The sequence below is a fragment of the Nuphar pumila genome, chromosome 10 (genome assembly GCF_984573655.1).
Source record: "Nuphar pumila chromosome 10, dmNupPumi1.hap1.1, whole genome shotgun sequence".
NCBI lineage: Eukaryota > Viridiplantae > Streptophyta > Magnoliopsida > Nymphaeales > Nymphaeaceae > Nuphar > Nuphar pumila.
In genome coordinates this window covers 76,593,586-76,607,063 of record NC_143258.1, presented here as the reverse complement: position 1 = coordinate 76,607,063, position 13,478 = coordinate 76,593,586, and the positions used below count along the sequence as shown (strand labels likewise).

At 38.2% G+C, this 13,478-nt stretch overlaps 1 protein-coding gene across 5 annotated transcripts; it reads left to right on the top strand.

Annotated features, from left to right (window-relative positions):
• The first annotated feature begins 352 nt into the window (after positions 1 to 352).
• On the top strand, positions 353 to 12,653 carry LOC149826887 (putative serine/threonine-protein kinase PBL1). Of its 5 annotated transcripts, XM_090019027.1 has the most exons (8): positions 366 to 644; positions 3,146 to 3,467; positions 6,545 to 6,687; positions 6,843 to 6,948; positions 11,132 to 11,267; positions 11,664 to 11,806; positions 11,900 to 12,023; positions 12,165 to 12,653. In XM_090019027.1, the coding sequence occupies exons 4-8, from the start codon at positions 6,895 to 6,897 to the stop codon at positions 12,224 to 12,226; spliced, it is 519 nt and encodes a 172-aa protein (XP_089875153.1). In that variant the 5' UTR covers positions 366 to 644; positions 3,146 to 3,467; positions 6,545 to 6,687; positions 6,843 to 6,894; the 3' UTR covers positions 12,227 to 12,653. The 5 variants fall into 5 exon arrangements, 4 of the variants coding, with proteins under 4 accessions (XP_089875154.1, XP_089875153.1, XP_089875152.1 ...); XM_090019028.1 differs by lacking the exons at positions 6,545 to 6,687; positions 6,843 to 6,948 and having other exon boundaries at positions 353 to 644; XR_016434807.1 differs by lacking the exons at positions 6,545 to 6,687; positions 6,843 to 6,948; positions 11,132 to 11,267.
• Positions 12,654 to 13,478: the final 825 nt, after the last annotated feature.

Here is a 13,478-nt window from a genome sequence, read left to right as displayed (position 1 = left end):
TGATACGAGTCAGATCCAAGAACCTGACCTGGTCAAGACCCGGGCCCAATCCCTAAAAGATCCATGGGATCGAGTCTTGACCTGATCCATCGGATTCTTTAATGGATCTTGTACGTGGATCAGGATCAACCCGTTCTGTCCAGATCAGACCCAGACTCGGAAACCAAATGGGTCTGGGTCCAATCCAGGGTCGGATCTGACCCAGACCCGAAACACCAAATGGATTCGGGTCTGGTCCGATCCCAGGATACGGATGCGGTCCGGTCTCCGGGATCGGGTCCAGACGCCAGGTCCGGGTCTGGACCCGACCCGTACTGACGCGTTTTAAAGAAAGGAAAAGCTCGGTTTCTCAGAAACCGAAATGGCAAAACCCCTCGCCCTCCCCCCTTTTCTTTAGACGACAGCGCCGCCCTCCCGTTTCTGAAGACGCACCGGCGAGGCCGCCGGCGACGGCGATCGTCTCTCCCCGTACCTCCCCGGCGTATGCAGGCTACACCGAAAGGCACACGACGGTGCTGGATAACCTCGCCCCCTCGTTTCTGTAAACGACAGTCGCCCCCCAATTTCAGAGGACGGCACCGGCGACCGGCTCCCCCTCTCCTCCCCGGCGTCAGAAACCGGGTATCCGGCATACGCCGGAGCAGGTAAGGGTTCTCTGTTTTTTTTTTATATACATCTGCCGCCGGGGCTGCCGGGGCTGCAGTCGCCACCGGCGGCCAGCCGTCGCCTGCCCGGCCGACGACAGTTGGACGATGGCGCCGGAGACCTCCGTCGTCCACCACCGTCCAAAGGTGGAAGGCGATGAAACCCAGAGAAAAGGGGGTTTCTGAGAAAACCGAACGCCGAATGCAGATTCGGTTTCTCAAAACAGGCTGGCCCTCGTTTCTTCTACTTGCCGTCACCGGCACCGGTGGCCGGCCGAAATGCCGCCGGCAACGGCGACACTCCTGTCCCCGGTCTCCCTCCGTCAGCCGCGCTGGCAGGGTATCGTCCCCTCCGCCATCCAGCCATCTTACTCCGGCTGCCGGCGGCCCTCACAGCCACCGACTAAGGCGGCCACCGGGGCCAGCCGCCGCAGGCCTGGGCCGAGGACTGCGGTGGTGGAAAAAGGGGGCTCGAAAAGCGATCGTGACTCCCCTTCCCTGCCAATTTTTGCCGCCACAGGGGCCAGCAACGGATGGGACTCATAAACGGGGTGGCTGCAGAAACCGGGATCCAGCATTCTTGCTCACCGCCAGCCTTTGCGGAGAGACAGCCACTGCTGCCGACCCGCAGGCTGTGTGTCGCGGGTGAACGCCTCTCCTGTGACAACTTTTTCGGTGAGCTACTTAAAAATGCCGATGCACCCACACCACGCCCAGAGGATGCCCTGTGTGGGTCCATAACCCAATGTTGGCGTTCATGTAAAACTATAACCGAAAAGTATTAAAGAAATAGCACATACCGGTATTCCCCATGGAAGAAACGAAGGTTGTCGCAGGTGCACGACGTTCTCCTTGGCCTATCGATGCCCAAATCAAATGAGAAAAGTGGACACCTAATTCCCCACTAATGTCCCACTAAAGCCTTCATTAGTGTCAAACTGGGTCACACTTAGGGTTGGACCCGATCCTAAATGTTCAACACCCCCTCCCTCTCTACCTCTCACTTGTCCTATTATAGAAATTTTCACTCAGGAGAGTGGACCTCACTGTATGTTGCATTTTAGTAGCCATTAAATTCTTTTTTCTTCCACATGTTGAATGAAAGTCTATATTGTTTCCAACAGTTGATAGGCTGGCAGCTTTTCTCACACCATGTTCAACTTGACATGCTCATATTCATTATCAAAATCTACAATTCAAACAGATTTCTTGTTCCATCTCTTTCTTTCACTCCTTCGTGCAATGTGAAGACTATATCATAATCATACAGCTCTTCCTAAACATCGCAAACTCATTATAGTACTCATATCGGCCAAGCGCCTTGTTTGCATCTTCATTTGTCACAATATTACACTTTTTGGCCACATTTTTCATAGAATGTGATTCAAGAATGGCATCCCCTACTTTGCAATGTCAAAATTCCTCACTCTCTCCTCTGTTCCGTGGATAGAAAACGACATCATGAAATATGGATTCATTTTCATCAAACTTGTTCACTTTCACTCATGTAGCCAGTGTTTCTTCTTTCACTGCTTTGATATTGATGGAAAAGAATCATGCCTCAACAGTTTTTTTTCTGTCAAACTTAATATTAGTTAGAAGACTTAGGCCATCACTTTTACAGGATGAGGCTTCAATAGAGGACTTCATGGAACTAGTATCTCTTATGTTGAGACGGACTTTTCCTTGGAGGTAGCCATTTCCCCACAATTGGCTGATTCACTTCCGATGAATCTCTACTAAACCCGATATACTGGCCCACAAGTCTAGGGTTCCTTATCCGCATTTCTCATATAACCCTTCTATTTTTTGGCTTCCCAGAAGACCTGTTTTGTAAATGTACCTTCAAACTCGACCATTTTACACAAAACCTTGCTCATCTTGGTTCACAAGCCTCTTAAATGATGATCACACCAATCCTAACATTTTTAGAGGGTAAAAGGCATCCATGGGCTCCATGACACAAACCCTTAAATAATTCTGTTCTTATAAGAGGGTAATAAGGGCTCATAGATTCCATAAAACCTAACTAGTGACAGATGGCAAAAGATTACCTAATCTAATCGCAGCTCACATATTTTTAACCAAAAAACTCAGGAAAAAATACTAAAGTCACCTGCATTACCTTAGTGGGTGCAAAGATATTCAATCTCAAATGTGGCAACCCTAGTTGACGTCAACATGGTTCTGTACTATGTAACTCTAATACCATCTTCCAAGATTATTGTTATGATCTCTATAAGCTAGCTGCATTAGTAAAGTAGGAAGGAAGATGAAGAAGTGTTAGAGAGGGTGTTACCTGCATTTCCTTTTATTCATTTGTAATTAGGGTCCGTTATAAAAAGACCAGAAATGCCTCTATTAGTCAACTCAAGGGAGAACAAGAATGCTCTCTTACATTAACTAAAAGTTTTAGCTGAATCTTCTACATTTATATGCATGTATAAATCCTCTTTAATTTTCTTTGCATTAAACTCGTGATGTGATGCATGAAAATTCAGGTGGAAGAAGCTTCACTTTTGAATTCTTGAAGACAATAACAAATGATTTCAATGAAACTCAAAAGATTGGCAGTGGACAATTTGGTGATGTTTATAAAGGATTATTGAACGCTGAGCCTATTTCAATCAAGAGGGCAAGAAACACATTACCAATGACAGAGACATTTTCACAAAGAGGTAGATATATTGTGCAAGCTCAGCCACCCAAACATCATTCGATTGGTTGGGGCTTGTGATGAAATTTTGAAGAGTGAGAAGATCGAGAAAATATTAGTCTATGAATACATTGAAAAAGGAAGCCTCAATCACAATTTGTTCACAGGTATAATTTTTTTCATTTCTACTTTATATTCACAAATTCTTTTTGCATAATCTAATTGATGTTACAAAATCAACTTAGCATAAACCATAATATTATGATATGTGTCATGAAGTACCACGAAACCTGAGGTACAAACAAAGATTGAAAATAATGAACAAATACTAAATTCATTTAACATAATGCTAATTAAAAATATTTCAAGATCAATTAAGAGACAATAATTCACTCAAACAAGAACCACAAAATATTAAAATAGTTTCGAAAAAAGTTTCTTAAAAACTCAATATGTTAAATAATCATAATGACAAAATCAACGAATCACCAGAGGTAGTTACAAAATAACAAAGACAAAAATATCAAATCACTAAAGGCCAGAAACAATCATATATCACTATTACATATAAAATATCATGAGACAATCATGCTTAATAAAAAATTTGAGAATATTCCAATTTTTAAACATAGATAATTCTAAACATCTACAACAATTCGTCAGAAGCAATGAGATAATATAGAAGACCACAATTTCAAGTTCTCAACAAAAATTCCAAAGCATTCAAAAAGAGAAGATCTCGATCTACATATACTCAAAAGAAATATTGTGATGAGGCAAATCAAATCAAGGGAGAAATAAAGAGACAAGAAGATGATTTGGAATATACATTTTGTCAAGTCAAATCCAACCAATTTTTCAAGAAGGCTCTTAACCCTACAAAGGATTTAAGAAAATAAAACCAAGCAACCGAACAATATGATCCCATAGATCCTTAGATGCAAGCAAAAAATGCCTAAATACTTATAAGAGGCTACACTCATATAAAATCATGCATTACAAATCCAACAATGGTAAGTGCACAATTTTCATAAGAAACAAGCCATGCATAAAGAAAACATGCATTAATATTAAAACTTAATGATATCATCATATCACTGAGTACTAAGCATAAACTGGTCGTGCATGAAAGTATTCACATGCATATACAAAATCTAAAAAAATCACATCATACGTTGTCAAATAAGACCAATAAGGTCCTCAGACACAAGAGATAGTTTAAGAGCATGCATACATACAAATTTCACAAGTTTCTAAGGAATACCAAAAATACTCATGCTTACAAAAAAATAGCCTCAAATTTCTCTAAATAAGTTTACAACCCACAAAATGAAAAAACCATAAATTTGAAGTATACTCAAAGAAGACATGCTTTGACACATAAATCTCCTTTCTAAAATACAAGGTCCTAAGATCCTAAGATGCAAGCAAAAAATGCCTAAATACTTATAAGAGGCTACACATATAAAATCATGCATTACAAATCCAACAATGGTAAGTGCACAATTTTCATAAGAAACAAGCCATGCATAAAGAAAACATGCATTAATATTAAAACCTAATGATATCATCATATCACTGAGTACTAAGCATAAAATGGTCGTGCATGAAAGTATTCACATGCATATACAAAATCTAAAAAAATCACATCATACGTTGTCAAATAAGACCAATAAAGTCAGACACAAGAGATAGTTTAAGAGCATGCATACATACAAATTTCACAAGTTTCTAAGGAATACCAAAAATACTCATGCTCACAAAGAAATAGCCTCAAATTTCTCTAAATAAGTTTACAACCCACAAAATGAAAAAACCATAAATTTGAAGTATACTCAAAGAAGACATGCTTTGACACATAAATCTCCTTTCTAAAATACAAGGTCCCCACACAGACACAATCACATATGATCACAAGACTTTTTCAAATACTTAAATAAGGCATCTAAGTGCCACAAATGCAATAAGAGATACATGCATCAAGATACTAGACCACACAAGTGTATATTAAACAAAGAAAGTTCAAACACAAGAGTCAAACAAAATCTCATATGCATGTATATCCACAATATCATTACACAAAATTAAAGAGATAATGCAAATCAAATCAAAATATTTAACAAGATTTTAAATCAATAGCAATATGAATTCAATTAAATCCAAGAAAAAGACAATAGTCAAATAAATTATGAAAAAGTAACATTTAAACTTTAAAATAACACCCAAGAAGACATATACCATAACGATTTCAAAGAAACATTTGCTCATTAACAAGCATAAATTAAAGGAAGTTCCAAAATGGTCTTACAAACAATAAACAATTTTTAATAAAATTTACCACCGAGGTGGTATTCCATGTGGTAAGCGGGGTCCTGTGCCAAGCTGAAGGCCTAGGTTCGAATCCTTCAGCCACATGGGGCTTAAGAGATATCTGGTAGGGGTATGTCTAACCCCAGTTTGCTTTAAAAAAAAATCAATAAAAATTATAAAGTTTTCATAAATAAGCGCTTTCTCATGCACAAGGCATGAGATAGGCAACTCAAGTAAAAATAAACATACATATAAATATTAAGATACATACTGAATCAAGATTCCTTAAATCCAAGTCATACATTGATCAAGACTCCCTCGTGAAGCACAAACTCAAATCAAATAATTCTATGATCCAAAAGAAACAAAACACCAAGAAAAATTTTCTTGGCTCTGGTACTATGTCACGAAGTGGCACCAAAACCTGAGGCACAAATAAAAATTGAAAATAATAAACAAAATACTAAATGCATTTAGCTAAAAAAATAAACAACAAACTAGGACATTCATAAGGGCAACAAGAGATAAGAATAAAGAATTTTATTGATTGCTAAGGTATACAAAAATTACATAATAAAACCTCACTATATGCACTCAAACACACATATCTTACAATCCATCCTCCCTCATTTTACACTAGCACACACACACACACTTGTTTATACAAGACGGAGAAGGATAGCAATAGTTTGGTCAACCAAGTTTGATCGAAAACAAAGAAAACAAAAAACAAAAATACAAAATAAGTCTTCTAAATAATAACTGAAAATATTAGAAATAAAATTCTTATTCTACCCCTAAAAGCTTACGCATTAAGCATGCTTAATCTACTAAAGGCTAAATACCTACTGGGTATATACACTACAATATTACATTTTATCTTAAGTTATCTGCAATATATCTACCTATTGGAATAAGACAAATTTTGCTACAGATGATGAAACAAAACTAGTGATACCATGGACTTCCGGACTGAGGATTGCTCTAGGGGTGGCAGAAGCTCTTGCTCATTTTCGTGCACAAAATCTCTCTATAGTCTTCAGGGACTTGAAGCCTTGGAATATCCTTCTGGATAAGGTGAGTTGAACAATTTAAATTTCATTATTGTGATTCTCTTGAGAATGCTCATCCCTTAATCATGTGATCTTTGGTCATAAGATTGACATTTTAACTAAGAAACACAATTTTCACTCTTTTAATTGTGACTGCTTAACTTATTGATAAATGTGCAGGATTACAAGCCTAAACTTTCTGATTTCGGGAGTGCCACATACGAGGTGGATAATGACATACCACTTGAGGGAACACCAGTATACATGGATCCTGCATATCGTAAAGGTATGTAAAACAATACTTAGTAAGCACCTCATTTATCCCATTAAACACGTATATTTTAATGAATTGATTGGCTTATGCCAGTAAACTTACACCATCTTTGAGGCAAGACATGTACAATTTTGAGATCATTTACGTAGAGCTGCTTTTTAACAACCCCATCAGTTTTAAGCTTCTACATGAAGTTCAAGAATTATTAAAATTAGGAAACATACCGACGATTGTAGATCAAAACATGCATGGTGATTACAATATAGAAGTAACATCTACAATTCTGAAACTAGTTATGCGATGCACTTTAGCTGATAGACCAATAATGCAAGACACACTTTACAATCTACGTGCCATTTGCATTATGCAGGTAAAATGTAATAATGGGATTTACAATTTTTTTTAAAAATTTATGCATGATCTTATAGTCTATCTATCTATTTTTTAAATAGTTTGTTAGTCTTACTAACTATAACAACCAATGAGAAAAATAAAAATATGTAACTATTATGAATGAGTTTATTAATTTTAGTAATAAAAAATAAGAAAGACATCTTTTTAAATAGTAGAATAGAACCATATAGAATATCCAAACATTTCATCTCTGCCACACACAACAAACTGAAACAAGCTGCAAAAATCTTTTAGAAAAAAAATACATAGAATGCAAGCCAACAAAGGTTGATTAGGGCATGGACCCAAAACAGTATGTTTTGAAAATTTAATTTAGTGGGTCGACTAGGAAGTTGTGGCAACATGCTACGGTGAATATATATTTTTTTTCTGTGTCATCTTATAAGGAGTACAAATCAGAGTTACCAGAAGCGCCTAGGTAAGTGAGGAAGCGCGCTTCCCCGAAGCGCGAAACGTCGCGCTTCCGAAATGCGCGGGGAAACACCTTTTTTTAATGGGAAGCGCACTTTCCTTTTATGGGAAGCACACTTCCCTTTAATGGGAAACACACTTCCCTTTTATGGGAAGCGCGCTTCCAATCACGCTTCTCCCTCGCACTTCCCCTCGCTTCTCCCAATTTTTCAAATTTTCAATTCTTTTTGTATTTTTTATTTTTTTTGCTTCCCACTTGCTTTTGGTTCGCTTCCGAAACGATTCCCGATTCGCTCCTAAGTGGTCCCACGCTTCCCGCTTCGTAAAATTTTGAAAGTGCCTCGCTTCCTGCTCCTGCTTACTCAACTAGCAACCATGGTACAAATCATGAGTTAAAATGAAATATTCTCGTGACACAAATGAGGAAAATTCGTTCGTCATTTTCTGCTTCGACAAGGCTTTGTCTAAAGGGGGTGTCCCAAACTCCATTGCCTAAAAAGTTGTTTGCAAAATATAACTTTATTAGTGTAAAGACAAAAAACATTCACACACCTTGATTATGAAGAGATTCCCTCCAGCCAAGGGTCCATATGAAAATTGATGTTTTGGCCATTTACCATTTTAAGTTTAGCCATTTTTCTGAATGCAAGTAGAGCTCATGAGGTATTCTAAATCCTCGAGTATTTTGTACCTACCAATTCCATGACAAGGAAAGGCCAGGGACTTCATATTTATTCTTTAAGAGTTGAACCCCTAATTAGATTTATCACAAAGTCTCCACCACTATTGTCTGTAACAGACTAAGGTTAATAGGTTTATTCTTAAACAAGTTGCATCCATCCATTGGTAATGAAAACAAATTCCAACGTAATCATTCACGTTACCAAATTTCAATGTAAGCATTCTCTTTTCTTCCTTAGATCCATCCCATAAGAAACTTGCTAGATGCTTAGTCCTATTCATCCTAGTGCCAATCCTACATTTCTGGGTTTAGAGAAACTAGGATAGAGGGGATGGAATTTCAAGAAGCTCGAGCTATAACCCTCTCTTAGTCGGTGCTAGTCTTTCCTTGCCGTCAATCAATAAGCCAGTCGATCCTACTTGTAACGCTTGTGCAATGCTTCTTCAGTTCGTATATGAATTCACTCACTCTGTTCACTCTATTTATCCCTTTCACAAGTAGGGGAGAAAACCAACTTGAATTACAAATAAAGAAGATAGATATAGATAGTTGGTCAAGTCAGGACAAGAGTGATAGGAATTATAACTCAAATGCAAGCCAAGCAACGGGTTGTTTTCGACCCCCTCCATAGTGCTTGCTTCGTAGACTATCTTTCTATAAGCTTACTTTGTAAAATATGCGCATTTCTAGACGATGGTTTTACTTGTGGAGCACAACGACCCACTCAACGTCGTGTCTCACAAGCTAGATTTCAAGCCTTGTTGTCTCACAAGCACAAGCATTGACTTAATAGGTAGATGCTTGGAGGGGCACCCTTATTTAAGAATATACAGGCTAAAAAATTTCTATGAAGGGGAATCCTTTTGCTAACCTGTGAGGACATCTATCCCCTTGTGGTATAGGAATCACTAAAGAAACAAGAACAACTACTAATTCACTAGCCAATATATTCCTGAAAAGTTGAAAACAAAGTGATTAAGGTTTTGTGAAATCTTCTAATACATTAATTGGTAAAAGTATTGGAGCTTCTTCTAAGACATTAATTGGTAAAACCATAAAAGTATTGAAGTTTTTTCTAAGATATTAATTGGTAAAAGTATTGGAGTTGGTTGAATGTATTTGCTGAAATAAACCAATCCCTTTTTAGTATTTCTTGCTTAGAAATATGCCACTGACGTGAGTAAAGCTAAAACAAGACCAATATAGAACCTACTCACAACATGATGTCATTGATGAGCACATAAAGTTTGCGTTAGGAAAACAGGACTTTTAGGGACAGGATGTCCCAAGCAAAGCGTATGGTGCATGCATGAGATAGTTTCGTTATCGCAACATCAGGCAAGTACAAAGTCAAGCCTTGACAATTAAGTTCTTGCTAGCCTACAACCTACAATCCCAAGTGAGCCCCTTTGAGGGCGGCGGGCAAGCATCCTGCAACTTGATCCTTGTTGCAAGAATTCAAACTCTTAACTCACTAATTTACACTAAGGTAAATATGACTAAGCATCTAAGATGTTTCTTATGGGATGAACCTAGGGAAGAGTGCTTACATTGAAATTTGGTAATGTGAATGCTTATGTTGGAATTTGTTTTCATTGCCAATGGATGAATGCAACTTGTTTGACAATAAACCTATTAACTTTGACTTGCCATATCAAATGATGGTGAAGACTTTGTGACGAATCTAATTGGGGGGTTTAACTTTTAAAGAATAAATATGAAGTTCCTAGTTTTCCCTTGTCATAAAATTGGTAGGTGCAACATATTCGGGGATTTGGGCCTACTGGATTAAATTTTCAAAACATACCGTTTTGGGTTCATGCCTTAATCCAAGATGTTACCTTTGCTGGCTTGCGTTCTTGGTATTTCTTTCCTAAAAGTTGTTTGCAGTTTGTTGTGTGGTAGAAATAAAATGTTTATATTATCCTATATGACTCTATTCTACTATTTAAAGAGATATTTTTTTATTACTAAAATTAATAAACTCATTAATAAAAGTTACATGTCTTTATTTTTATCATTGACTGTTATAGTTAGTATGACTAACAAACTATTTGGGGAGACTATAAGATTATGTATAAATTTTTAAAAAAAATATGTAAAGCTCGTTGTTACTTTTTACCTCTATAATCCAAATGACACGTAGATCGTGAAGTATGTGTTACATTATTTGTCTATTAGCTGAATAACATCGTATAACTAATTTCAGAATTCTAGATGTTATTTTTATGTTGTAATCACCATGCATCTTTCGATCCACAATCGCCGGTATGTTTCTTGATTTTAATAATTCTTGAACTTCATGTAGAGACTTAAAACTGACGGGGTTGTTAGAAACCAGCTCTACGTGAATGATCCTAAAATTGTACACGTCTTGCCTCAAAGATGATGCAAGTTTGCCTGCATAAGACAATCAATTTATTAAAATATACATGTTTGATGAGATAAATGAGGTGCTTACAAAGTATTGTCTTACGTACTTTTACGATATGCAGGATCCATGTATACTGGTGTTCCCTCAAGTCGTATGTCCTTGTCCACCTCATATGAGAAGGGTTAGTGACTATTTTTTGTTTGAAAATTTTGTTAAAAGGATATTTTGATAAGGAAACTTTTAGATCATCATTGCCTGGATATGCTGCCTTTTGTATATGGTGCATGATTCTATCTCTCCTTCAATAATGGCAGAAGGAGATTAAGTACTTGAGCAGATTTAGCCATCCAAATATTTTGAAGCTTATTGGGTTTTGTCACGAAGGACATGGATTTTTAGTCTATGAGTTTATGGCGAAAGGGAGTTTGGAAAAACGTTTGTCTGTGACAGGTAAGATGACTCTCTCTCTCTCTCTCTCTCTCTCTCTCTCTCTCTCTCTCTCTCTCTCTCTCTCTCTCTCTCTCTCTCGTTTAACTGCAGTTCTCCTGAGCTTCTCTTGGTGAATCATCTCACTTGTTGCTAGGCTTCTCTTTGCAGATAAACAATTTGGTTTCTGGCATTTGGAAACTATAAATGCTATTTGTTAGCTGATAAGTTTGATAATAATTTTTTCTGTTTGGGAGCCTCTTTTCTCTGTCATCATCCTTGCCGTGAGCCTAGTTGTCATATGCTTCTGCTTGCACATGTTTGCTTGACTTATGCCAAAACCATGGTTTTCATGTATGTAATTAACTCTATTGCTAATAGTGAAATTTGAAAGTAGTGGACGTTTGCTTTTTGAAACAGGAGAGTATTGCAGACTTCCTCTTCCCTGGAGGACAAAGCTGAAAATTGCAGTTGGAGTTGCTCGTGGACTTGCTTTTCTGCACGAACAAAAAGTTCCAATTTCACATCACAATTTAGATTCTTCACATATTCTCCTTGATTCGGTTAGCAACATAAGCCAACTGCAGTTTCTACCATGTGTCAAGAGTCTGGCATTTTCTCCATTACTTTTTTTCGCCTTCTCCTTGAATGTGTAGGATTTCAATGCAAAGATTTCAGATTTTGACAGTGCAAGAGATTGCCCACCTGGTGAGGGCTATGGAGGTTCGCCCATTCTGCATGGGGCAGTTGGTCATCTTGTTCCAGAATATAATGATACAGGTTTATTGTGCAACCCGCTTTTTGTAATCTGATTGTAATCTTAGTTTATTTCCTTTTAGGTTAAATAACTAAAAAAATGAAAAGAAAGAAAATTTTCAATGATATTGTGGACTAGCCATCTAACCATGATATCTTTTACAGGTTTTTGGAACACACAGAGTGATGTTTACAGCTTTGGTGTTCTGTTGATGGAATTGTTATAATCGAGAAGAATCAAAGAAACATATAGTCAGTTGGGCAAGATCACACTTCTCTGATAGAGAAGAGGTCCTAAAAATAGTGGACAAGTGGTTGGAGGGCAAGTACCCAGAGTAGGAAGCACTTAAGCTTGCTAACCTGGCATTTCAGTGTGTGGAAGATGATAAAGAAAAAAGACCTGAAATGGAGTATGTTCTCAGAGCCTTGGAGGATATCTGAATGTCACCGAACGTATGAAGATGCGAGCTATGACAGCCTATCTAATAGGCATCCCGAAAGCTTGATTTAGGGCCTTTGCCCTCCTTCCTCCAGTATATTCAAACAAACCGTGCATATTTTGGTTTAAATTGTACAGAACAATATCATACAAGTGAAAAGCGAATTAATCTCTCTATATATACACACACACACCTGGTGCAGCAAGCATTCCTCTATTTCTCATTCTCCATTATATAGTTGTCTAAAACTAAATAGCGCACCTACTTTACATTGCTCCTGCTTGTTTAGCAAATTCTGAGGTGGTCTTCTACTAGCCTCGGGCTTAATTGCATGAGTTGGGCTTGGACGTTCCACATGGATTATTCTGCTCTATACTCGTTAGATTCCATCAGGGATTGTTTAATTTCCTTCAATTTGAAATCTAAATACAATTAATCAGATCCAGTAAATCAGGTACCATCAAATTAACTATGAGATTTGGATTCAGTATGGGGGCTTGGCATCAGAATTCAAATCCAAATCTGCTGCATAATCTGACCTGGTTACATATAATAAATACCGATTAGCAGGAAACTGGAATATTTTACCATCCAAAGATGTTTGCTGGTTGAACCAATAGTGGCCATCCAATAGGGGGATCAGACGGTCACGTTCTTTCCCCTTTCCGCCCAATGCAAACCCCTCCTACCCGCTGGATCAGACCTTATTCTCTCTCTCTCTCTCTCTCCTACCAGCCTGACTCCCTTCTTCCTCTCCCTCCTTTTTTCTGCATTGTGCTTCTGAAGGCTACCACCTCCGATAACCACCACCACCAAGCGCCACCAGCGGAGGGAGATCGGGTGATGCAGAGAAGGGAGGAAGGTGAGCAGAGGGAGATCGGGTTAAGAAGGTGGTGGTGTTGGGTGGTGGTTGTGCTCCATAGAGAAAGGGGAGTGAGAGGGAGAAGGGTGAGGTAAAGAGAGGGAGTGCAGGCACCAAGCGTTTAGGAAGTATAAAGGTACACGAGCAAAAAATAGCAATAGAGACCAGCATAAGATG